Genomic DNA, 22,391 nt, shown 5'->3' with positions numbered 1-22,391 from the left:
AAGTAAATGAATGTGGGCAGTGGTCTCAAAAGGAGCGTCAGCATTTTGATCTTTCTCCAACTTTTCAAGAGTTAGTCCTCGGCTAGTTTGCAAAACCAGGAATGGTACTGCCTGTTTTCACCTGGGGAAGGTCTGCACGAAATTCTGCGGTGAGTCCCAGGGCGCTCTTCCTAACGCTGCCCAGAGCAAAGCCCTGCACTGGGCCTCCAGCACCAGCTGCGAGCAGGACCGCAAACGGCCCCTCGGGCTGGTTCCGGGCGAAGCGCAGAGGGCAGGTTCCCGTCTGCTCGGCCACTGGTCTGATACCAAGTGTCCGTGCTCCGCTTACGCCGTCAGGGAGGCTTTGCGAAAGGGAAAGGTCCAGAATAGGGTCTTCCTCCAGCACGGGCCGGCCAACCTCCTGCAGAGGATGAGGGCGTGGGTGCTCCCCGCAAGGCCCACAGAGGGAAGGTGGGCACGGCGGGGTACCGAGCGGGGCAGGTGCTGAGGACGTGGGATGCTGCGGGGTAATCCGCTCACCGAGGGTGTCACCTCAAGAAGCACCGAGGAAGGACGGGGACGGTGGGCACTGAGGATGGCACGGAGTGAGGGCGGGGGGCACCGCGCACCTGGGGTGCTGCAGAGTCACTCCCCGCCGGGCATGCGCAGCCCTGGGCCCGCAGCCCACAGCGGCTTCAAGGGCGCGCCGTCCGTCCGTCCCTCCGGGCGCGCAGAGGACGCGGCTGGGCGGTCCCACGTGACGCCTCCTCGACCTTGGGAGTCCCTCCAGCGGCAGGGCCGTTCCTTTACGTCCGCCGCGCGGCCCGCCCCCCGCCCGCCCCAGCCAATGGGGCGCCGCTCCGAAGCCCGCGCGACCTCCACGCGCTTCCGCACCCGCCAATCTCCGCCCGCCAGGCGGTGCCCGCCGCGCCATTGGCTGCCTCGGCCGTCCGTCAGACCCCCGTCCCGCCCACCCTCCCCCGTCAGCCTTGTTCCATCTAGCCTCACTCCCTGTCACCGCGGCGCCGGCGACAACAAGGGCGTGGCGGCCTCGGCTCCCACCGCGGCTCCCGTGCTCTGCCCGACGGGCGCAGAGCCTCCACCCCGGGTCGGGCCCGGCGGCAGCGCGCACTTACCTACCTCCAGCTCAGCTCCACCCGAATGAGGCGCCGACACCCCGCTCCGGGGAACCCAACTCTCGACCCCGCCCAGGCGTGAGGCGTCAGCACGCAACCCCGCCCGGGAGTAGTCTCCGTCGCGGGGCGGGGCGGTGACGTCACAGAGTCGCGCCGCCTCCTTCCGCGTGCGTCCAGGGCCGGGCCGGCGCGAAGATTTGGGGGGACACGGGGAAGGGGTACCGGGCGGAGCCAGGTCTGGAGAGGGGTCTTCGCGGGGCCAGCCTCCTGCGCGGGCTGCCGGAGGCCTGTGCGGGGGAGGCTGAGGAGGTCGGACGGAGGTGGAGAGGGAAGCAGGGCCCCGGCGCGCACCGGGGTACGTGGAGCCGTCGGGGACACAAGGGTTCCCCAAGCGGGCGTCGGGATTGCCGGGGGACGCCCGGGCGTTCGGTCGGCGCCTCGTGGCGTTCCACCCGATGCAAGTGGGCGTCGGCTGTGAGACGCTGTTTTACTTTTTGCTGAGAAAGGACAAACGGTGTTATCAGGACACTGATCGTACGGCGCAGCCCTGTTTCCCAGTGTGAATGTGTGAAAATAGGCCGTGTTAGGACCGCAGGACGCGAGTGGCAGCCAGGCACACAGGGAGCAAGGAGGAGCCTCGTTCCCGGCGGCCGGGTCTGGGCCCCCCTCGGCCTTCCTTCCCCGGTCTGACCGGGCGAGAGCGGACCTTGGGCTCCGGAGTCCGGGTGGGCGGCAGCAGGGAGCTGGAACTTAAGCTGCTCTGCCTTCCTGACTTGTGAGTTTATCTTGGATGGTTTTTTTTGGCAAGTGGTACTGGTTTTCCTCTTTACAGTGAGGGTAGTTTGCCTTGTAATAAGTGGTTCCGTGTAACGACTTTATTAATTATATATATATATCAGTATCAAAAGGTGGCATGCAGATGATTGACATTAGGGAAACTCGGCGCCACGCTGCCCCGAATTGTTCTGTGTGTATTCGCAGCAACTTCAAGACCAGGACTGTGCCCTGCAGTACAGCGGAGGGTCCTGGAGGTGACAGGGGCCGTGATCTGACCATGGAGATCTGACCGCGGTGCTAGCACAGACGACACGAATAACGGGATCTGGGCCAGAATTCAGACTGGGGACTCTGTCACTCGCTCGCGCTGGGACAGGGACGTAGAGCAATTTCTAAAAGGGAAAGTAAGAGGTGTTTTAAATGGGGAGGACTGTGTACATGCTTGTAAGAACAAAGTTGGGCTGATGTGCGGGTTCAGGGTCTGGAGACTGGGAGAAAGGGAAGGAACCAAGGAACCACCTCAGTATGCCCCCCCCCTCTTAAAAAATTGGGGTCAAGTATGTATATGAAAATATTTGTCATTTAAAGTGTACAATTCAGCCCTAGTTGGTTTGGCTCATGGATAGAGTGTTGGCCTGAAGGCTAAAGGGTCGGAGGTTCGATTCCAGCCAAGGGCACATGCCTGGGTTGCGGGCTTGATCCCCAGTGGGGGGTGTGCAGGAGGCAGCCAATCAATGATTCTCTCATCATTGATGTTTCTATCTGTCTCTCCCTCTCTCTTCCTCTCAAATCAATAAATAAAAAAATTAAAAAAATAAAGTGTACAATTCAGTGGCATTAATTACATTCACAGTGTCGTACAACCATCACCACTATTTCCAAAATTTCTTCACCACTCCAAACAGAAACTCTGCAACCATTAAGCAGTAACTTCCCATTCCCCTCCCCTTTCCCTTCATCCTATATTTTCTATCCCTATAAATGGACAACCCTGGTTACCTAATATAAGTGAATTCATACAGTATTTGCCCTTTTATGTGTCACTTATTTTCCTTAGCATGTTTTAAGGTTCATCCATGTTGAAGCATGTGTCAGAAATTTTTATGGCTGAATATATTCCATTGTATGAACATGCTGCACCTTGTCTATACATCATCTGATGGACATTTAGGCTGATTCCATCATCTGGCTATTGTGAATAATGCTACAATGACCACTGGTTACTAGTATCTTGAGTACTTGTTTATAATTCCCTTTATAACACCTAGGAATAGATGTGCTGGGCGATATGGTAATTCTATGTCTAGCTTTTTGAGGAAATGTTAAACTGTTTCCTACAGTGGTGACACCATGTTGCATTCCCACCAGCAATGCATGAAGGTTCCAATTTCTCCATATCGTCATCAATACTTCTTAATTTCTTTTTAAAAATGTATTATAGCCTCCTACTAGATGTGAGGTGATCTCATTTTGGTCTTGATTTGCATTTCCTTATCACTATATGATGTCAAGAATCTTTTCATTTGTTTCTCAGCCATTTTTTATCTTCGTTGGAGGAAAGTCTATTCAAGTCTTTTTTGAATTGGGTTGTTTGTCTTGTTTTGTCGGAGTTCTTTATATATTATGCCTGTTAAATCCTTACCAGATACATGATTTATAAATATTTTCTCCCATTCTTTTCACTTTCTTTGTACTGTTCTTTAATGAACAAGTTTTAAATTTTGATGACATCCATTCTATCCATGTTTGTTGTTGCTCATATCTAAAAGTCCATTGCCAAATCTGAAATCATGAAGATTTACCCTTATATTTTTTCTAAGAGTTTTATGGTTTTAGCATTTATATTTAGGTTGTTTATCCATTTTGATTTTATTTTTTAATATGATGTGTGGTAGGGATTCAACTTCATCTTTTTGCATGTGGAATTCCAGCTGTCCCAGCAACAACTGTTGAAGAGATCATTCTTTTCCCATTGAATGGACTTGGTACCCTTTTTGAAAAATCAATGGACCATATATATTTGGTTTATTTCTGGACTCTCAATTCTGTTCCATGGGTCTGTATACTATCTTTATGCCAGTGCCATACTGTTTGATTACTGTAGCTTTGTAGTAAGTTTTGAAATCCAGAAGTGAATTCTCCAACTTTATCAAGATTATTTTGGCTATGTAGGTCCCCTCACAAATTCATATAAATGTAATGTTTGGCTTTTCCACTTCTGCAAAGAAGGCTGTGGAAATTTTGATAGGGATTGTGTTGAATCTGTAGATTGCTTTGGGTAGTATTTACATTTTAACAATATTAAATCTTCCAGACCATGAACATGGGATGTTTTTTCCACTTATTTGTGTCTTCTTTAATTTCTTTCAGCAATGTGTTGTAGTTTTTGGTATACGAGTCTTTTACCTTGGTTATATTATTCCCAGGTATTTTATATTTTTGGATGCATTTGTAAATGGAGTTGCTCTCTTAACTTCCTTTTTTGATTATTCATTACTGGTGTATTGATTATTGTGCATTGACCTTGTGTCCTGCAACTTAACCGAATTCATTTATTAGCTCTAGTAGTTTTCTTTTGGATTCTTAGGGATTTTTCATATACAGGATCATGTCATCTGTAAATACAGTTTTTCTTCTTTTACAGTTTGGATGTCCTTTGTTTCTTTTTCTTGCTTAATTGCTCTGGCTAGATCTAGTAATATGTTGAATAGAAGTGGTGAGAGTGAGCACCCTTGTCTTGTTCCTGATCTTACAGAAAAACTTTCCGTCTCTCATCATTATGTTTGCTGTGGGATTTTCGCAGCTATCCTTCATTGTGCTGAGGAAGTTCCTTTCTATTCCTACTTTTCTGAGTGGTTTTGAGATGAAAGGGTTAAATGCCTTTTCTCCATCAATTGGGTAATGATGTTTTTTCTCCCTTTGTTCTATCATTGTGGTATATATTGCACCGATTGATATTTCTCAAGTTGAATTATCCTTGCATTCATAGGGCAAATCCCACTTGGTCATGATGTATAATCATCTAAAGATGCAGTTGGATTTGGATTACATGTATTTTATTGAGGTTTATTATTTGTTATTGTTATTGAGTTTTGCATCTATATTCATAAGGGATATTGGTCTAATTTTCTTTTCTTATGATGTTTTTGGCTTTAGTATCAGTGTATTGCCGGCCTTATAGAATGGATTAGGAAGTGTTCCCTCCTCTTCAGTTTGTTGCTAGTTAAGTAGGATTGGTGTTAATTCTCCTTTAAATGGTTAATAGAATTCACCAGGGGAAAAAACAAAAAGAACAACAACAAAAAATAATTCACCAGGGAAGCCACCTGTTCCATACCAGCTGTTTCTTAATTATGTTACTTTAGGTAATAATTTGTGTGTTTGTAGGAATTTGTCTATTTCATCTAAATTATCTTATTTGTTGGTGTGCAATTCTTCACCGTATTCTCTTATCCCTTTTATTTCCTTAAGGTCAGTAGTAATGTCTCTACTTTCATTTCTGATTTTAGTGACTTAAATCTTTTTTTCTTTGTCAGTCTAGCTAAAGGTCTGTCAATTTTGTTCATCTTTTCAGAGAACCAACTTTTGCTTTCATCGACTTTTTATCTCTAATTTTTATAATTTTTTAAAATCCTCACCTGAGGACATGTTTGTTTGTTTTTGAAAGAGAGAACATCGATATGAGAGAGAAACATCCATCAGTTGCCCTCGGCCCTCTCCCGAACCTGCAACCTGGGTATGTGCCCTGATAGGATTTGAACCCACTGCCTTTTGGTTTACAGGATGACATGCCAATCAACTGAGCCACACTGGCCAGGCTATTTATCTCTCTTTATTTTTTCTAATATATTTTATTGATTTTTCACAGAGAGGAAGAGAGTTAGAAACATCAGTGAGAGAGAAACATCGATCAGCGGCCTCCTACACACCCCCCACTGGGGATGTGCCCGCAACCAACGCACATGCCTTTGACCAGAATCGAACCTGGGACCCTTCAGTCCGCAGGCTGATGCTCTATCCACTGAGCCAAACCGGTTTCGGCTATTTTTTATTTGTTCCTTTCTTCTTCGTTTGGGTTTAGTTTGCTTTTTTTCTTTTCCTTTCTTTTTTAGTTCCTCAAAATGTAGTTAGGTTACTGATTTGATAGCTTCTTTTTTTAATGTAGACATTTATGACTGAATTCTCCTCCGAACACTGCCTTCATTGCCTTCCATGGCTTTTGCTCAACATGCTTTTTCATCAAAGTATACATTCTTCATTATTGAACAGATAGTTATACCTGATGGGTTCTGGGTGCTGGGGATAGAGAGGTGAATACAAGAGACAGGCAGTATTTATATGTGATGGAGGTTTACCTTTAGGGTAAACCAACGTGACAGCAATTGCTGGTTTCAAATCCATAAAATGGTAGTGTGATAGAGAATGGTGGTAACACTACTTTAATTTTTAAATTTTATTTTAAATAGGTAACATATACACATGGTTTGAAAATAAAAAGATTTTAAAAGGCCCTGGCTGGTATGGTTCAGTGGGTTGGAGCGTCGTCCCATACACCATTCTGGCAGGTTCAATTCCCAGTCAGGGCACATGAGAGAAGCAACCAGTGGATGTTTCTTTCTCCCATCCTCTCTCTCTAAAAAAAATATATATATATATATATATGTGCATATGTGTGTGTGTGTGTGTGTGTGTGTGTATATATATAGTGCCTGGCAGGTGTATCTCAGTCCTGTGCGTTGACCCATGAACTAGGAGGTCATGGTTCAATTCCCAGTCAGGGCACATGCCTGGGTTGCGGGCTCCATCTCCAGTAGGGTGCTTTCAGGAGGCATTCGGATCAATGATTCTCATTATTCAAGTTTCTAATTCCCTCTCCTTCCTCTCTCTGAAATAAATAACTTTCTTTTTTAAAGGCAACCTGTTGAATGGGGAAAAAAACATTATGAAAAGTTCTAGTTTGCAAAATCTCTCTTGCACCTCTGCTACCTTTTACCTCATTATCTGCTGGCCTGCCAGACTCCTTTCCTGCCAGAAGTAACTATTTGTAGGGTCATGAGGCAACCGGTACCAGTAGTGAGAGCAAAGGTGGAGGGAATGCAGGGCTTGCAGAGTGGCTGTTTACCAACTAGAACAGAAGTATTTCTATTTTAATCAGTACAATCATACTGGTGTACATTGACTGAATATTCACGTTACTTGTAAATAATCTCTTATATTAGAGTCTTAGTCTTCCAGTGTGTTTTCATCAAATACAAACACCAAAGATAATGTACTCTTTCTGCACCTTGCTTTTATTTTCTTTTTTAAAGCCTCACCCAAGGATATTTTTCCATTTATTTTTTTTTAGAGAGAGTGGAGGGGGAGACACAGAGAGAGAGACTCCGGTGGAGGGAAAAAGATCTCACCCCTCAATGGCAAGAGCACGTGGATCCGAGAAGGGAGGCATTTTCGGCACCAGTCTCTGCAGACTCTGCCTCACCACACGGTTTCCCGTCCACACACCCCCCCCCCCCCCCGCTTGTTCTTCACTTTAGTTTTTTAAAGGTTGAACCCCCTGTCCTATATTCTGGATTGGATTGGCTTTATCATTTCCTCATGATGTTCTCCAAACGTCTTCATTTCCTGTAAATTGCAAGACAAAATACCTGATTCAGATTAAACATTACTTACAAAAGTATATTGTACCATTGGTGATCCTTATGTTTTACAATCAACTTTTGCCAGGACAGGATAATTTTAAAAACTAAGATCAAATCATTCCTCAAACAAAATCCCCTAGCCTCTAGGGGCCTAGAGGCTTCTCATTTGCCAAAGCCCTGAAGAGGTCTCACGGGCCTACCTGACCCTCCCACGCCCATCTAAGACCGCATTGCCTCCTCCCTGCCCTCCGTCCCGGGTCAGTCCCAGCGCTGACCTTATAACGTGCCCACGGCCCCCGCGCGGGCTGCCGGAGGGCGGGGAGGAAGGGGCGAGAGAGGCGTTTCAGCGCATGCGTACTTCCCGCGCCGTCACGTGGCGTCTACTGGTGTGGTGCGCAGGCGCGCGCCCGTGCGCCGGACAGAAGGTGTGAGTTGGCAGGTGTTGGTACTGGACTACGTCACTGAGGGGGCGATAGGACCACCCCCGCCCCGAGCGTCCCGCGCATGCGCACTCTCCGCCTGCCCGCGCTCTTCGGCCTGAAAGGCGCAGGACCCGCGTCAGTGTGCGCGCTCTGCGTCGGGCTGAGCTGCGTCGCCTGGAAGCGGGGCGCAGGCGTGCGCATGCGCATTGCACGGAGGGCGCTCGGTGACAGGTGTCGAGTCCCCACGGCGACTCGCGATGGGGTGGCCCGCATTGCTGCTGCTCTTGCTGTGCGCGGTGGGCGTCCGGGGGCTCTACTTCCACATCGGCGAGACCGAGAAGCGCTGCTTCATCGAGGAAATCCCCGACGAGACCATGGTCATCGGTCAGGCGGGGTGGGGGTGGGCAGGGCCCTGCGTGTCCCTCAGGCGCGGCCGCGGTCCCCTTGGGAGTGTGGGAGCCGGGCAGTCGAGGCGCACTGTGACATCTTTGTCGCTCCGCAGGGAACTACCGCACCCAGATGTGGGATAAGCAGAAGGAGGTCTTCCTGCCCTCGACCCCCGGTCTGGGCATGCACGTGGAGGTGAAGGACCCCGAAGGCAAGGTAGGGCCACCCGCAGGCCGTGGCCTGGGCGCCCTGCAGACGGCGTCAGGCCGCCCTTCTCCAGAGCCCTGCGGGGTGTGCGGAGCTGGGAGAACGTCCACTGCCCTGGAGAGGTCAGTGCAGGGGCTTCCACTGACCGCTGTGTTTGTTGCAGGTGGTGCTCTCGCGGCAGTATGGCTCGGAGGGACGCTTCACCTTCACTTCCCACACCCCCGGGGACCATCAGATCTGCCTGCACTCCAACTCCACCAGGATGGTGCTCTTCGCTGGCGGCAGACTGGTAAGAGGGTGTTCTTTCATGCCTGGCCGGTGTGGCTCAGTGCTTGATCTGCGACCTGTGAACCAGGAGGTCACCGTTGGATTTCCGGTCTAGGGCACATGCCTGGGTTGCAGGCTGGATCCCTAGTGGGGGGCGGGCAGGAGGCAGCTGATCAATGATTCTCTCCCATCAGTGGTGTTTGTATCTCTCTCTCTCCATCTCCTTCTCTGAAATCAATAAAATGACATTTAAAAAAAGGAAAAAAGTTATTTCGCTACAGCTCGGAATCTCTCACTTGGTTCCAAAGTTTTGATTTATCTCCATCATTATTTGTGACCCTTTGTGGCATAGTCACAATTGGGGAGACAGATGTTGCCCCTCTGTCTCATAGTCAGGAATAAGAGTGGGTTGCATTGTCTGGAACAGGCCGTCTGAGGCTCCCCCACTCATGTTTCTTACCCTATGGCTTTGGGGCTCTGACCCTGTGTCCTTGTAGCGCGTGCACCTAGACATCCAGGTTGGAGAGCATGCCAACAACTACCCTGAGATTGCGGCCAAGGACAAACTGACAGAGCTGCAGCTCCGAGCCCGCCAGCTGCTCGATCAGGTGGAGCAGATCCAGAAGGAGCAGGACTACCAAAGGGTAAGGGCATGTCACTGTACTGGGACCTGGCAATTGACCTTTATACCCACCACACCCATTGGAGTTTCTGCTTAGGGCCTTCCCAGTGAACTGTTCCGAGAATGCAATGGAGGGTATTGGTCTAGAGCAGCAATTTTAAACTTTTTCATCTCATGGCACACATAAATTAATTACTAAAATTTCTGTGGCACACCAAAAAATATACATGTTTTTTTGCTGATCTGACAAAAAAGTAGGTATAACTTTTTGTTTTTTGTTGATCCTCACCCGAGGATATTTTTTTACATTGATTTTTAGAGATAGTGGAAGGGAGTGGGGAGGAGTTGGGGGAAAGAGAGAGAAACATTGCTGTGAGAGAGACACATTGATTGGTTTTCTCCCAACCAGGACTGTGCCCTTGACTGGGAATCAAACCTGAGACCCTTCGGTTCCCAGGCTGACGCTCTAACCATTGGGCCATGTCAGCCAGGGTTAGGTATAATTTTGATTCATTCATACTGGATGGCTGTTGTTCGGTTGGCTGTTGTCATTTATTTATTTGACAATCTAAGGGGAAAGAGGTCAGTGCCCCTGCCTAAATAGTCAGGTATTGCATCTTTTAAAAATTGTTGCTGCACAAGTTGAAAATCGCTGGTCTAGAGGGCTCTTTTCAAGCTCTATTCAATAGAGTAAAAATCTAGGCATCCTCTGTTCACCTTGGGATCTGGCTTGAAATGGAAGGAGCATGACTCCACCGCGGTGGGGATGCTCCCCGCGAGGCCGCACGTCACTTCCGTGGGGCACTCGCAGAGGAGTCGGGCAGACAGGAGGCGCTGGGTCCCATGGTCAAGTAGCCTATGGGAGGGGGGTGGCTTGCCCAGCCAGCACCAGTTTTCCCTGCACATTTAATCCTGGGTCCGCCGTCCCACAGTATCGTGAAGAGCGCTTCCGTCTGACCAGCGAGAGCACCAACCAGAGGGTCCTGTGGTGGTCCATCACGCAGACCGTCATCCTCATCCTCACTGGCATCTGGCAGATGCGGCATCTCAAGAGCTTCTTTGAGGCCAAGAAGCTGGTGTAATGTCCTCTCCGAATGACCCTCTCACCTCAGTTATTTGGTACTTTCCCCACCCAATACCTTATCCACCTGGCTTGTGAGGGGAAAAAAAGAAAATATATAAACCACATTGGTTCCCTGGCAGCAAAGCATCCCGATCAGCCACTTGCTAATGATGGTTCTCAAGAACACAGGACATTGGTCCAAGCTTTCAAAGATGTCTTGAGGTTTGTGCACGGTCAGATCTGACCCAGGACTAGGTCTCACTTCTCTCACCTCCAGTGATTCCCCTGCATCCTGTCACCAACTGAGCAAATGACGAGTCTCTCTTTTAACTTCATCTACTCATGCAGTAAGCGATGGCAATGCCCCAGAGGCCCTGCCTCCCTGCTCCCGTCAGTCCTGGGCTCTCCCAGTGGCTTTGTGAATGTAAATAAGGGGCAGAGGCCCTAGAGGATTGAAATGTTTTTCTATATATTAGAACTATTTTTTGATAAAGTATATATTTTCTTTCCTAGTTGAAGTGTTAACTGCCTGTATGACTAGCTGAAAACACCAACACAGCCCCTTGCATTCGGTCTGTCCACACATTTCTGACAAGTGCTGTGGCAGCTCTCAGGATTTCAGCCGTCTGTGGGCCAGAAAGCAGACGTCCCCACTGCTGTCAAGGCCTAAAGAGAGGGCCAAGCAGATTCCTCTGGGACACTTGAGATTTCACCAGACAGGGCCTCGCTCAGAGTGAGGTCGTGACAGCTCACACAAGGCAGGGCACTCCTACCCGCCCGCTCCCCTTGACCTTTATTTAAGCTATGGTAAATGTCTTCATGGACATTTGGTTCATGGTTTGGTTCTTTATACAGATTTTCCCAGTGAAATAAAACGTGTTGTACTAGCCGTGTTTGAAATGAAGTGAGAGGTTATGGGCAGAGTGGAGGCACACAGGTACGGAGGAAGGGCTCCTGGCCTGGACTGCCCCTGCAGCTGCCTGGAGTGGACTGCAGCGTGTGGGCTCATGGTGCTAGGGCTTGTCCTGACCTCAGTCTTGGGATGTGGGTGGACAAGTGGTTGCTCAGCCATTCACATGGGTCAACCAAGTAGAAACACCAGCAAGGGATTGTAGGAAGGGCTTAAGTCTCAGATCGTAAGTTTAAGCAGATCTCACCACACGCCCCTATGTCGTCTTCTGTAGGAAACAATGCCATCAGTTGCCCGTTCTTGATGTGTTTATTTCATGGTTTTATTATTTATCTGACCTACAGAACTAAATTCTTAATGTTTTTCTTTATTTCCTATATTATTCCACATATGTACCTGTTTTTACTTGTAAAAATATATGCAATTTAGATTTATGGTCATTGTCATTGAATATTTTTGTAATTATTTTTGAAATCCTACATTCTAATTCTGGATGGCCATGTTATCCCAGTAAGGGGAAATGCCACAATTGATATATCTAAAATTCTTTGGATATTTCGAATAGTTTCCAGTTTTCTTCATGTTACAGTAAACAGGGAAACAGAAGGAGCTGGCTGGCTGTGCAGGCCATTGGCCTGAGCCTGGGGGAGTCTGAGACACGTCGGAAAGGGAACCCATGTCTACCCTGTGGCTGTTAATAGAAATCCAGCCAGTGAAAGACTGGAGTCTGGGCTGTGGGAGGACGGAAGCTCCAGGTGAGAGCTGAGGCTGGCTTCAAAGTCTGCCATCAGTAGACACGATTGCATCTTGTTTTGTTAATCCTCACCCAAGGGTATTTTTCCATTGTTTTTTTTTTTAAGGGAGTGGAAGAGAGAAGGAAAGACAGAAACATCGATGTGAGAGAAACACATTTATAGGTTGCTTCCTGCAGGAGCCCTGAGCAGGGCCTGGGCCGGGGAGGAGCCTGCAACCAAGGTATGTGCCCTTGACCGGAATCGAACCCAGAACCCTTTGGTCTGCAGGCTGATGCTCTATCCACTGAGCCAAACCATCAAGGGCAACACGATTGCACCTAAATTATGTCGATAGGTCAGTAAGTCTTGGATTTCTCCTGTCAAGTTTTGATTGGAAGGGGAGTGGAGTGAAACAAATGTGGGGCTTATTACACTAGCTGATGGGGCAGGTGAGAGGATTTCCATACTGCTGTGTGGTATTCACAGACATTACACCCTAAAAGTTTTTTTTTTTTTTAAAAAACATGTTTTTATTCACTTCAGAGACTGGAGAGGGATAGAAATATCAGTGATGAGAGAGAATCATTGTTTGGCCACCTCCCACACACCCTCTACTGGGGAATCCCGCAACCTGGGCATTTGCCCTGACCAGGAATCAAACTGTGACATCCTGGCTCAGGGGTGGACTCTCAATCACTGAGCCAAACTGGCTGGACAGGCCTAAAAGTTTTTAAAATTCAGTTTGGCTCACAAAACTGATGAAGCAGGTTTGTGTTTGGGGTCGCATGTTAGGCAGAAGGGTGGCCCTCCATGATGTCCATGTCCTAATCCCTAGAATTTGTGAATATATTACTTAACATGGCAAAGGGGATTAAGGGTACTAACATCTGATTTTGAAACAGATTGTCCTGGATTATCTAGCTGTACCCTCTATCCTCACAAGTTTCCTTAAAAGTGGAGGAGGGAGGCAAAGGAAGGTCTGATGGGATGTGAGGACTCAACCCACTCACTTTTGCTGGCTTTGAAGACAGATGGAGCAAGGGGCCATCAGCCAAGTTGGGAAAGGCAAGACAAACTGTTCCTCTAGCGTCTCCAAGGGAATGCAGCCCTGCCAACAGCTTGATTTCAATTCTGTGGGACCTTGTCAGACTTCTGCCCTACAGAACCATAAGTAAATTCCTGCTGTTTTAAGCCACTAAGCTATGGTAATTGTTGTAGCAGCAATACCAAACTAATACAGGTGGGAACCAAGAGTCCCCCTTTTTTTCCCTTTTGTCTTTAAATATATTTTTATTGATTTCAGAGAGGAAGGGAGAGGGAGAGAGACAGAAACATCAATGATGAGCCCTAACCGGTTTGGCTCAGTGGATAGAGTGTCGGCTTGTGGACTGAAGGGTCCCAGGTTCGATTCGAGTCAAGGGCATGTACCTTGGTTGCAGGCACATACCCAGCGGGGGGTGTGCAGGAGGCAGCTGTTCGATGTTTCTAACTTTCTATCCCTCTCCCTTCCTCTCTGTAAAAAGCCAATAAAATATATTAAGAAAGAAAGAAACATCAATGATGAGAGAAAATCACTGATCAGCTGCCTCCTGCATGCCCTACACTGGGGATGGAGCCCGCAACCTGGGCCTGTGCCCCTGACCAGAATCGGACCCGGGACCCCTTCACTCGCTTGCAGACTCTCCATCCATTGAGCTAAACCGGCTAGGGCCCCATTTTTTTTTTTTTTCAAACTATAAGAAAAAGTGTATTTAAACAGTCACAGAGGAAGAAGTAAGTCATAGGGGAAATGGCCCCAGGAAACAGGAGGCAAAAGAAAAAAAAAGGGGAGGGGGTTTGGAGCTTAGGAAAGAGAGACGAGGGAAACGCGCCTAGGGGCAAGAATCCGCGTTCTTACCCACGCTGTGCGGCTAACTGATGGGCTGTCTGGTCTGGGGAGCCCGGACAGACCTCCTTCCTTTGTCTCCTGCTCCTCATTCTTCCAACCCTCGTCCTGGCACAGACCCATCGCTGTAGCCTGTCCTTGGACTGTCCGAGCCCCGCACCTTTGCCAGCCTCTGGCCGCCCCCACGCCGCTGCACCCGCGGCCACGGGCGTTCTGGACAGCTGTGGCCCCGCTCCCCCCACTGCCCCGGGCGGCCCGGCCCTGGAACACGTCTGCGGGCACTTCCTGAGCGCAGGTGGGGCAGGCAGTGCCCTCACAGACCAGACAGCGACCGGGCAGCTGGGCAGGCGAGGGCGCGCCATGAAGCCGCCACGGGAGTCACGGGCAGTGGGGCCTCAGGCAGGCGCAGGGCGACGCTGACCAAAGGCGCTGACGAGGGCACAAGAGCCTGCGACTGTGCACTTCGAGCCGTGAGCCCGGTGGGCGGCGGACGCGGGCACTTGGGACCTGCACCCATCCGCCCGTCCCCGGAGCAGGAAGGGCCCACCGCGGCCTTAGGAGGCAGCGTCCGGGACGGGAGGGGGGACGGGGGCTCCCACGCGACCCCGACCCCCAGCCGCCCGCCGCCTCTGCCCGGAACCCCGGGCCCCGCGCGGCGCCGCAGCCCCAGAGCTCCGCCCCGACACCGGAAACCCAGGCTCCAGCTCCTCAGGTAGGGACGCCTCCTCCGACGCTGATTGGTTGTTGCTTTGACCCGCCCACACGTCGCACGCTCCTCCTGTCGCGCATGCGCGCTGTCATTACGGAACCCAGAATGGCGGACGACGAGGCTTTGGGATTCGAACACATGGGCCTGGATCCCCGGCTCTTGCAGGTACCCGGCGGGGCTGAGGGGCCGGACCGGTGTGGTCGGGAGGTGGAGGGCTGAGGGCCGGCCTGGCCGGGGTGGCGGGGAGCGGCGGGGCTGAGGGGTTTGGTCGGGGGTGGCGGGTGGCGGGGGGTGGAGCGCTGAGGGGTCTGGTCGGGGTGGCGGGGCTGAGGGGTCTGGTCGGGGTGGCGGGGGGTGGAGCGCTGAGGGGTCTGGTCGGGGTGGCGGGGGGTGGAGGGCTGAGGGGCCGGACCGGGGTGGTCGGGAGGTGGAGGGCTGAGGGCCGGCCTGGCCGGGGTGGCGGGGGGTGGAGCGCTGAGGGGTCTGGTCGGGGTGGCGGGGGGTGGAGGGCTGAGGGGTTTGGTCGGGGTGGCGGGGGGTGGAGGGCTGAGGGGTCTGGTCGGGGTGGCGGGGGGTGGAGCGCTGAGGGGTCTGGTCGGGGGTGGCGGGGGGTGGAGGGCTGAGGACCGGCCTGGTCGGGGGTGGCGGGGGATGGAGGGCTGCTCGCGCCTGAGCCGCCCCGTGTCTCTCCTAGGCCGTCACGGACCTGGGCTGGTCGCGGCCCACGCTGATCCAGGAGAAGGCCATCCCGCTGGCCCTGGAGGGGAAGGACCTCCTGGCTCGGGCCCGCACCGGCTCGGGCAAGACGGCCGCCTATGCCATTCCCATGCTGCAGCTGCTGCTCCACAGGAAGGCGGTGGGTCGCGGGGAGGCGCCCTAAGGCGGGAGGGAGAGGCAGGCGTCTCAGTGGTCGTTGTGCTTGTCAGGAGCCTTTCTCAAGAAGCAGGCTGTCTTTTGGCTTCTTACCTGTGAGGGATGGCCCGCAGAGCCTCGTACTGTGGTGGCAAACGTTCTGGGCTGGCGTTCAGGTCACCTGGGTCCTAGTCTAGGCCTTCTTGAGTAAATCTCTTTCTGCTGTAAAAACTGGGCGTGTCCCCCCCGCCCCCCGCTCCTGCTCCTACTCTTAGTCTGTCGTGAACCTCCAGCCCACTGACTTGATGACCATAAAGTCAGCTACTCCTTTTGAGCGTCCGCACCTGGGGAAAGAACCCTCTGCCCCACTTTCCAGGTGTTGGAGTCATAGCAGCTGGGCCAGATGACAGGGACTGGCTGCCTGAAGTCTGATTCCTGCTCTTGCAGACCGGCCCCGTGGTGGAGCAGGCTGTGCGCGGTCTTGTCCTCGTGCCCACCAAGGAACTGGCGCGGCAGGCCCAGTCCATGATTCAGCAGCTGGCCGCCTACTGTGCCCGAGACATCCGGGTGGCCAATGTCTCCGCCGCCGAAGACTCGGCCTCTCAGAGGTGGGCGAAAGCACCGGGGCTATAGGGGATGAAGCTGCACGGAGACGGAGGGTGGCTTTGTGTGCAGCAAGGAAGGGGCGAGATCCCAGCGGTGCCTTCTCCCTGACCCTGAGGTGTTGCCGCCTGCAGAGCTGTGCTGATGGAGAAGCCTGACGTCGTGGTGGGGACCCCATCGCGCATACTGAACCACTTGCAGCAAGACAGCTTGAAGCTGCGGGACTCCCTGGAGCTGCTGGTGATGGACGAAGCCGATCTCCTCTTCTCCTTTGGCTTCGAGGAGGAGCTCAAGAGCCTTCTCTGGTATGGAAGAGGGGGTGGGGGTGAGAGCCGACGCCTGGGCCTGGGGCAGGTGGCCCGAAGTCTAGCTGCCACAGGGGAGAGGCCCTGGGAGCTGGCGGCTGATGGAGGTCTGTTTTATTTCAGTCACCTGCCCCGGATTTATCAGGCTTTTCTGATGTCGGCTACTTTTAACGAGGATGTGCAAACGCTCAAGGAGCTGGTCCTGCATAACCCGGTGAGTTCCCTGCAGGCATCCGCCGTCGCTGACGGGTGCGCTCAGAGGGCTTGATCCTCCTGCTCACAGGAGCCTTTTGGTGTTTTGGGGAGGACAGTAGTCACTGGTTTAGCCTCCCTGGTTCTAAATCACTAGCAGCCAGTAGTCCATCAACACCCTCTCCACATCTAAAGTCATTGTACCTTCCATATGTCCCCTAGGGGCCACCTAAAGGGCTGAGCAGGGACCCCCAAGGGCAGAAAGGCTGCCGTTAGCGGCAGGGCCAAAGTTCTCTAGTTATGTGACCTCTAGTCCTGAGAAGGGGGGCTGCTATAGGGCATCCCGCTCACTACAGCCATGTGCTTGTGTTTCTCTTTGTTCTGTGCCCCAGGTACTTTGCATGTAGTGTCATGTCTTTTACGCTTGATCTTAGCCAAAAGGCCGAGACGCGATAGTGTCCTGTCTTTTGTACCCCACAATAGCCAGGGTCCTCTGAAACCTCGTGCCAGTGGGAGGGGACCGTGATGCCAGGCAGCAGCTTGTGGGAGCGTTTCTGCCTTCTTTCCTGACCACAGGCCTGTCCCCCCAGGTCACCCTCAAGTTGCAAGAGTCCCAGCTGCCAGGGCCAGAGCAGCTACAGCAGTTCCAGGTGGTCTGCAGCACAGAGGAAGACAAGTTCCTGCTGCTGTACGCCCTGCTCAAGCTGTCGCTGATTCGGGGCAAGTCCCTGCTCTTCGTCAACACTCTGGAGCGCAGCTACCGGCTGCGCCTGTTCCTGGAGCAGTTCAGCATCCCCGCCTGCGTGCTCAACGGGGAGCTGCCCCTGCGCTCCAGGTGGGCAGTGGCTGAAGACGGGGGTTGGGAAGGGACACTCGATGGGTGTTCCTGTTTCTTAAGAGCTTCGAGGCCAGGCTCTGGGCTGGCAGATAGCGACTCTGCCACGGACTCCGAGGTACCCACTGATCCTCCGTCTTGAGCGAGGGGGTGGGTCAGAGATGAAGTAGGGGGAGAGTGTAAGAGGGAAACGCCAGGATGACGGCCACGGTGGTGCTGGGGGTGCAGCGCTGCCTCCGGCTTACTCCTGGGCTGACCCTCCCCTTCGGGCCACAGGTGCCACATCATCTCACAGTTTAACCAAGGCTTCTACGACTGCGTCATAGCGACTGATGCCGAAGTCCTGGGCGCCCCGGTCAAAGGCAGGCGTCAGGGCAAAGGGCCCAAGGGGAACAGGTGCGTCCACATTTTTGTCCTTCTAGCCCTCCCCAGGGAGACCGAAACCAGAGTGGGAGCCAGGCTGGGCTGCTGGGCCTGGAGGAGGGTGCGAAGGGCTCACCTGGTCCCTGGCGGCACAAGGGGCCTGGCTGCCTGGGTGATTGGTACACTGGCAGAGGAGACGGCCCAGCCTGCGTTGGGTGCAGCTGTGACCTGAGGGGGAAAGGGAGCCTGCAGTCTGTCTGCCCAGTGGGTTCTTGGGTCACCTGTGAGGTGGTGAGTTCCCCTGTGGCCTCCGAGCTGGGGGCAGGGCCAGGGTGTGGCCGCCCCTCTGCCCAGCTCCTGGAACAGTTCTGGATGTAAAGGGTCTTACGCTGTTAGGGCCCTGGAGCTCCACACCGGCTTAGTTCCGAGACCCCGCTGATTAAAGGAGCTGTACAAGGCCAGCGGGAGAGCGGGGGCAAGTCTGCTGTGGGTGTTTTCCTGCAGGGCCTCTGATCCGGAGGCGGGGGTGGCCCGTGGCATAGACTTCCACCACGTGTGTGCCGTGCTCAACTTCGACCTTCCCCCCACCCCTGAGGCCTACATCCATCGAGCTGGCAGGTAGGAGAGCTGGGTGGCAGGCTGGGCACCTGGACTGTGGGCACCCCCAGGACTCAGGCCAGAGACGGGCTGGGCCCTCTCTTTGCAGGACGGCACGTGCCAACAACCCAGGGGTAGTCTTGACCTTTGTGTTGCCCACAGAGCAGTCCCAGCTGGGCAGGATTGAGGAGCTTCTCGGTGGAGGTAAGAGCAGGGCCCGGCTGCTACCAGAATGCTTTGGACCCAGTGGTGGCAACAGAGCAGGGACAGTAGCGTGACCAGTGCCACCCTCCTGCTCACCATGCTTGCCCCACGTTCACCGCTGCATCCTCATCCTGCCCGTGGTAGCAGGCACTGCCCTTTCACAGACGAACAGGCCCAGATCCTGGGTCACATTTACCGCCTGCCCGGGGCAAAGGGCTGAGGGCGGCAAGGGGGTTTTGGGAGACAGGGAAGAGGCTGGTGGTGTCTCAGGCGGCGGCCCTGGGAGAGGGAGCTCTGTGGGGCAGCCAGGCTGTCAGAAGAGGACAGTGGAGGGTGGACAGGCAGCCCACCCCCAGGACGTTAAGGGCGCAGGGTCCAAAGGCACCTTGGGGTGGAGAGTGGGTGGCTGGGCAGGTCCTGAGGATGAAGGATGTAATGACACCCAGGACTTGGGACGTGGGCTGCCTGGCCGTAGGATCCTGGGGAACTGGTGTCCTGTCGGCAAGACCCAGGTGTCTTGCTCTGTGGACAGGTCACCTCGCAGGGAATGAGCCGGAGAGGCTGCTGCCTCCCCCTGGGGAGGGGAAGTACGGGGGGCTAGGGGGCTGCAGCCAGGACCGCTCATTGCTGCTCCTTCACAGAGAACGGGGCCCCCGCCCTGCTTCCCTACCAGTTCCGCATGGAGGAGATTGAGGGCTTCCGCTACCGCTGCAGGGTGAGTGCCGGGCAGAGCAGTGGCTCCTGGGGGACGGGGGAGCTCGGGAGCCCGGTGTCCTGACCTCGGTGTCACCTAGGATGCCATGCGCGCAGTGACGAAACAAGCCATCCGAGAAGCACGGCTGAAGGAGATCAGGGAGGAGCTTCTGCACTCGGAGCGGCTGAAGGTGCGGAGGCCTCGGCAAAGGGGCGTTCGGCTGGGAGGGACTCGCTGAAGGACATTTGCCGTCTCGTAATGACGGCTGCGCTGCACTACCGCGTGCCGCTATGTGCCTCCGAACGGGGAGCGCGTGGGACAACGGGGAGCGCGTGGGACGGGGAAGCGAGAGCCCATCAGCTCTGCCTCTGGGAGAGGGCGGGGTGGCCAGGACGCGGTGGGAACCTCAGCCTTCAAATTCTAAACACGCGTGACCCACTTGGATCCCCGAAAAGTCTCAGGGAGACCCCCTGCATCTCTGTCTCTCTCGTCAGACATACTTTGAAGACAACCCCAGGGACCTCCAGCTGCTGCGCCATGACCTGCCCCTGCACCCTGCCGTGGTCAAGCCTCACCTGGGCCACGTCCCTGACTACCTGGGTGAGTGGGCCTGGCGGGGCCTGAGCTGGGGGGGTGGTGGGGACGCAGTCAGTGCTCAGCTACTGTGTGCTGGGCTACGGGGCCCTGGAGCCGGGCAGCAGCGTGTACTCGCCACACAGTCCCAGGGGGCGCTGCTCTCTGTGGCGGCCCAGAGGGGCAGGGAGGGCGCTGTCCTCGTCACGCAGGAGCAAAGGCATTTGCCAACAGCGAGTGGCCAGCCGGCTGGGTGCCGGGTGCTGCTCAGAGGCCTCTGCCGTGGCCTGGCGGGAGTGAGGGCAGAAGCCAGGACCCTGCCGCACACTGGGAAGCATGTGTCTGACAGGTGAAGGGAGGCTGTGGGGAGCGGCTACCAGTTTGGGGTGTATGTGTAGTGACGGGTCGCGTGTGGGGCAACCACACACAGACCTTTTCCCTATTTTAGTAGCATTTCTTTAAGAACATGCCTTTATTTTTTTCCTTACACGATTATTGCAACAAACTCTATGATGTCCAATAGCTGACTGTAGGCACTTGAACGTGGCACTGGAGTGCGGCCCTGAGTTGGGACAGGAGAGAGGTCGCAGCAGGGCCCGGAGGGCATGTGGGTGAGGGGTCAGGCAGGGTCAGTGGCAACTGCTGAGGCCACGTGTCTCTTCCAGTTCCTCCTGCTCTTCGCGGCCTGGTTCACCCGCACAAGAAGCGGAAGAAGCCGTCCTCCAAGAAGGTCAAGGTGTGTGTGTGTGTGTGTGTGTGTGTGTGTGTGTCGCCTTGGTGGCAGCTGTGGTCTCCCCCCGCCTGGTTCGTTGTCACCCGGTCTGCACACACCTTGGAGGAGAGTGGTCCCAACATCTGGCCAAAACTCCTGGCCGCCAGGTCAGAGCCAGGGGCTGGGACTCCTGCAGCCGCCCACGTGTGCCTTCATGACCAGGAGGACGGGCTGGCTGTCCCGCTGCCGTCCAGGCTGCAGGTGGCCACAGCAGCGTCTGTCCTGGCCCTGTGCTGTCTCAGTCTGGGCATTCTCCAGCTGACCTCCAACCTTCCCCCACAGAAGGTGAAGGCCCAGAACCCACTGCGCAGCTTCAAGCACAGAGGAGAGAAGCGCAGAGCCAGGGCGGTGCCCTCCTGAGGTCGTCCAGGCGGCCTCGGCTATCTTCCCGGCCTCGTGGGGCTGAGCACAGCAGGAAAGTGGGGTTCCCCCTCGACGGAGGGACTGATTCCCACCCTGGACGAATGCATAGGCTCTGGAGCAGGCAGACTGGCCTCCAGATCCGTGCGTGGCCCTGCCAGGCCACGGTCTGTGCCTTAAAGACAGAATAAAGATTCTGGCTGCCTCCATCTGGGCCTCCTGCAGGTTTCAGCCCTCTGAAACCGCTCCTGGGAGGCAGTGCCCGGCGCTCTGCCTGCTGCATGCGGCCCCGTGGCCAGCAGGGGTAATTGCTGCCCTGCAGCGGGGCCTTCGGGAGATGCCTGCCCTGTCCAGGTCTCTTTCCAGCCCACACCTGCTCCTGTGCCTTTCTGCTTGGGGTCACACTGACCAGCCTCCATCCCCTGAAGCTCCGAAACGACAGCTCACCCACTGGGAAGTGGGGCCCTGCTCACCTCGGGCCTGCTGCCTCCCCTCCTTGGGCCGCCAGGGATGCAGCCCTGAGCTCCTGGCACTGCTGCTCCCGTCAGCACTGCTGTGCGTGTGCCGAGTGAATGGGTGGTGCTGTGATGGCTCACACACCTCGTTCTTTGCTCTCCACTTGGCCAGGAGGCCCTAGGAGAGGGTCCCCCAGGCCAGGCCTCCCAGCTCCTACTGCCCAGAGGAGGGCTCTGCAGCTGCCCTTGATTGTGGCCCTCATCCCAGGACCTCGTCAGGCCTCACAAGGCCAGGCTGCTGCGGGAGGCGGGGGTGGGGGGCGGGGCGGGGAGGGCTGGAGCGGGCCCTGCCACTGGTCGGGTGTGAACGGCCAAGGCTGTGGAGAGTGCCCCCGCACCCTGAGTTTGCCGAGGAAAGGTGTCCAGGGCCTGGGCATCTCCTTCAGGCCCCACACTGGGCACTGAGGCCCTCGGGGGTTGGACTTGTCTGTCTGGTGCTGAAGCGTCTGCCCTTAAGGAGCACGTGAAGGGTCCCTGGGCCGGGAAGGCAGGGGTGGGGCCAGCCACTGAGCAGCTCTGAGCAGCTCAGCGTTTCCAGGCGCCCCTGGCACCCTGGGACTGTCGGGAGATGGGCACTGTGCTGGTACATCACACCCGTGCTGGATGGGCGTTCTGTGTCAGACTAGGGAGTTGGGCAGGCACAGCCCTTGCAGTGCGCAGCTTTGCGGGGGGTGGGGGGTGTCGAGAATCAGTCCTTCACCCAGCCGGCCTGGCTCAGCTGTGGAGCACTGAGCTTGGACCAGGAGGTCACAGCCCGATTCCTAGTCTGGACGCCTGCCCGGGTTCCAG

At 54.4% G+C, this 22,391-nt stretch overlaps 3 protein-coding genes across 7 annotated transcripts in view; 2 read left to right on the top strand and 1 right to left on the bottom strand.

The window, feature by feature from the left end:
- The window catches only part of OGDH (oxoglutarate dehydrogenase), a 41,205-nt gene extending 40,026 nt beyond the window's left edge, over positions 1-1,179 (bottom strand). For 3 of the 4 annotated variants that reach the window (XM_008160594.3, XM_008160595.3, XM_028137755.2), the window contains exon 1: positions 1,116-1,179. The gene's annotated coding sequence lies outside the window, so the exon portion shown is untranslated. The remainder of the gene's footprint in view (positions 1-1,115) is intronic. The other variant, XM_054726513.1, reaches the window with a different exon arrangement.
- A 156-nt stretch (positions 1,180-1,335) lies between these two features.
- Positions 1,336-11,843, top strand: TMED4 (transmembrane p24 trafficking protein 4). Of its 2 annotated transcripts, none has more exons than XM_054726514.1 (5): positions 1,336-1,470; positions 8,456-8,556; positions 8,711-8,836; positions 9,312-9,458; positions 10,369-11,843. In XM_054726514.1, the coding sequence occupies exons 2-5, from the start codon at positions 8,473-8,475 to the stop codon at positions 10,516-10,518; spliced, it is 507 nt and encodes a 168-aa protein (XP_054582489.1). In that variant the 5' UTR covers positions 1,336-1,470; positions 8,456-8,472; the 3' UTR covers positions 10,519-11,843. The 2 variants fall into 2 exon arrangements, with proteins under 2 accessions (XP_054582489.1, XP_008158820.1); XM_008160598.3 differs by lacking the exon at positions 1,336-1,470 and adding an exon at positions 8,108-8,337.
- Positions 11,844-14,837: 2,994 nt separating this feature from the next.
- DDX56 (DEAD-box helicase 56) lies at positions 14,838-21,849 on the top strand. Its single transcript, XM_008160599.3, has 14 exons — positions 14,838-14,902; positions 15,432-15,593; positions 16,037-16,197; positions 16,327-16,497; positions 16,621-16,711; positions 17,280-17,524; positions 17,801-17,920; positions 18,392-18,505; positions 18,594-18,688; positions 19,330-19,403; positions 19,483-19,572; positions 19,877-19,982; positions 20,621-20,691; positions 21,010-21,849. Exons 1-14 carry the CDS (start codon positions 14,843-14,845, stop codon positions 21,085-21,087), a joined length of 1,638 nt encoding a protein of 545 aa, XP_008158821.3. The 5' UTR covers positions 14,838-14,842; the 3' UTR covers positions 21,088-21,849.
- Positions 21,850-22,391: the final 542 nt, after the last annotated feature.

The sequence above is a fragment of the Eptesicus fuscus genome, chromosome 14 (genome assembly GCF_027574615.1).
Source record: "Eptesicus fuscus isolate TK198812 chromosome 14, DD_ASM_mEF_20220401, whole genome shotgun sequence".
NCBI lineage: Eukaryota > Metazoa > Chordata > Mammalia > Chiroptera > Vespertilionidae > Eptesicus > Eptesicus fuscus.
Note: the sequence above shows the minus strand (reverse complement) of the source record. Positions and strands in the feature narration are given on the sequence as shown.

Coding starts and splice junctions, on each gene's coding strand:
- TMED4 (XM_008160598.3), top strand. CDS start 8,211: ATGGGGTGGCCCGCATTGCTGCTGCTCTTGCTGTGCGCGGTGGGCGTC. Junction 8,557..8,710: donor TGAAGGACCCCGAAGGCAAG/GTAGGGCCACCC, acceptor TGTTTGTTGCAG/GTGGTGCTCTCGCGGCAGTA. Junction 9,459..10,368: donor AGGAGCAGGACTACCAAAGG/GTAAGGGCATGT, acceptor GCCGTCCCACAG/TATCGTGAAGAGCGCTTCCG.
- DDX56 (XM_008160599.3), top strand. CDS start 14,843: ATGGCGGACGACGAGGCTTTGGGATTCGAACACATGGGCCTGGATCCC. Junction 16,712..17,279: donor AGCTGGTCCTGCATAACCCG/GTGAGTTCCCTG, acceptor CTGTCCCCCCAG/GTCACCCTCAAGTTGCAAGA. Junction 19,404..19,482: donor GCTTCCGCTACCGCTGCAGG/GTGAGTGCCGGG, acceptor GGTGTCACCTAG/GATGCCATGCGCGCAGTGAC.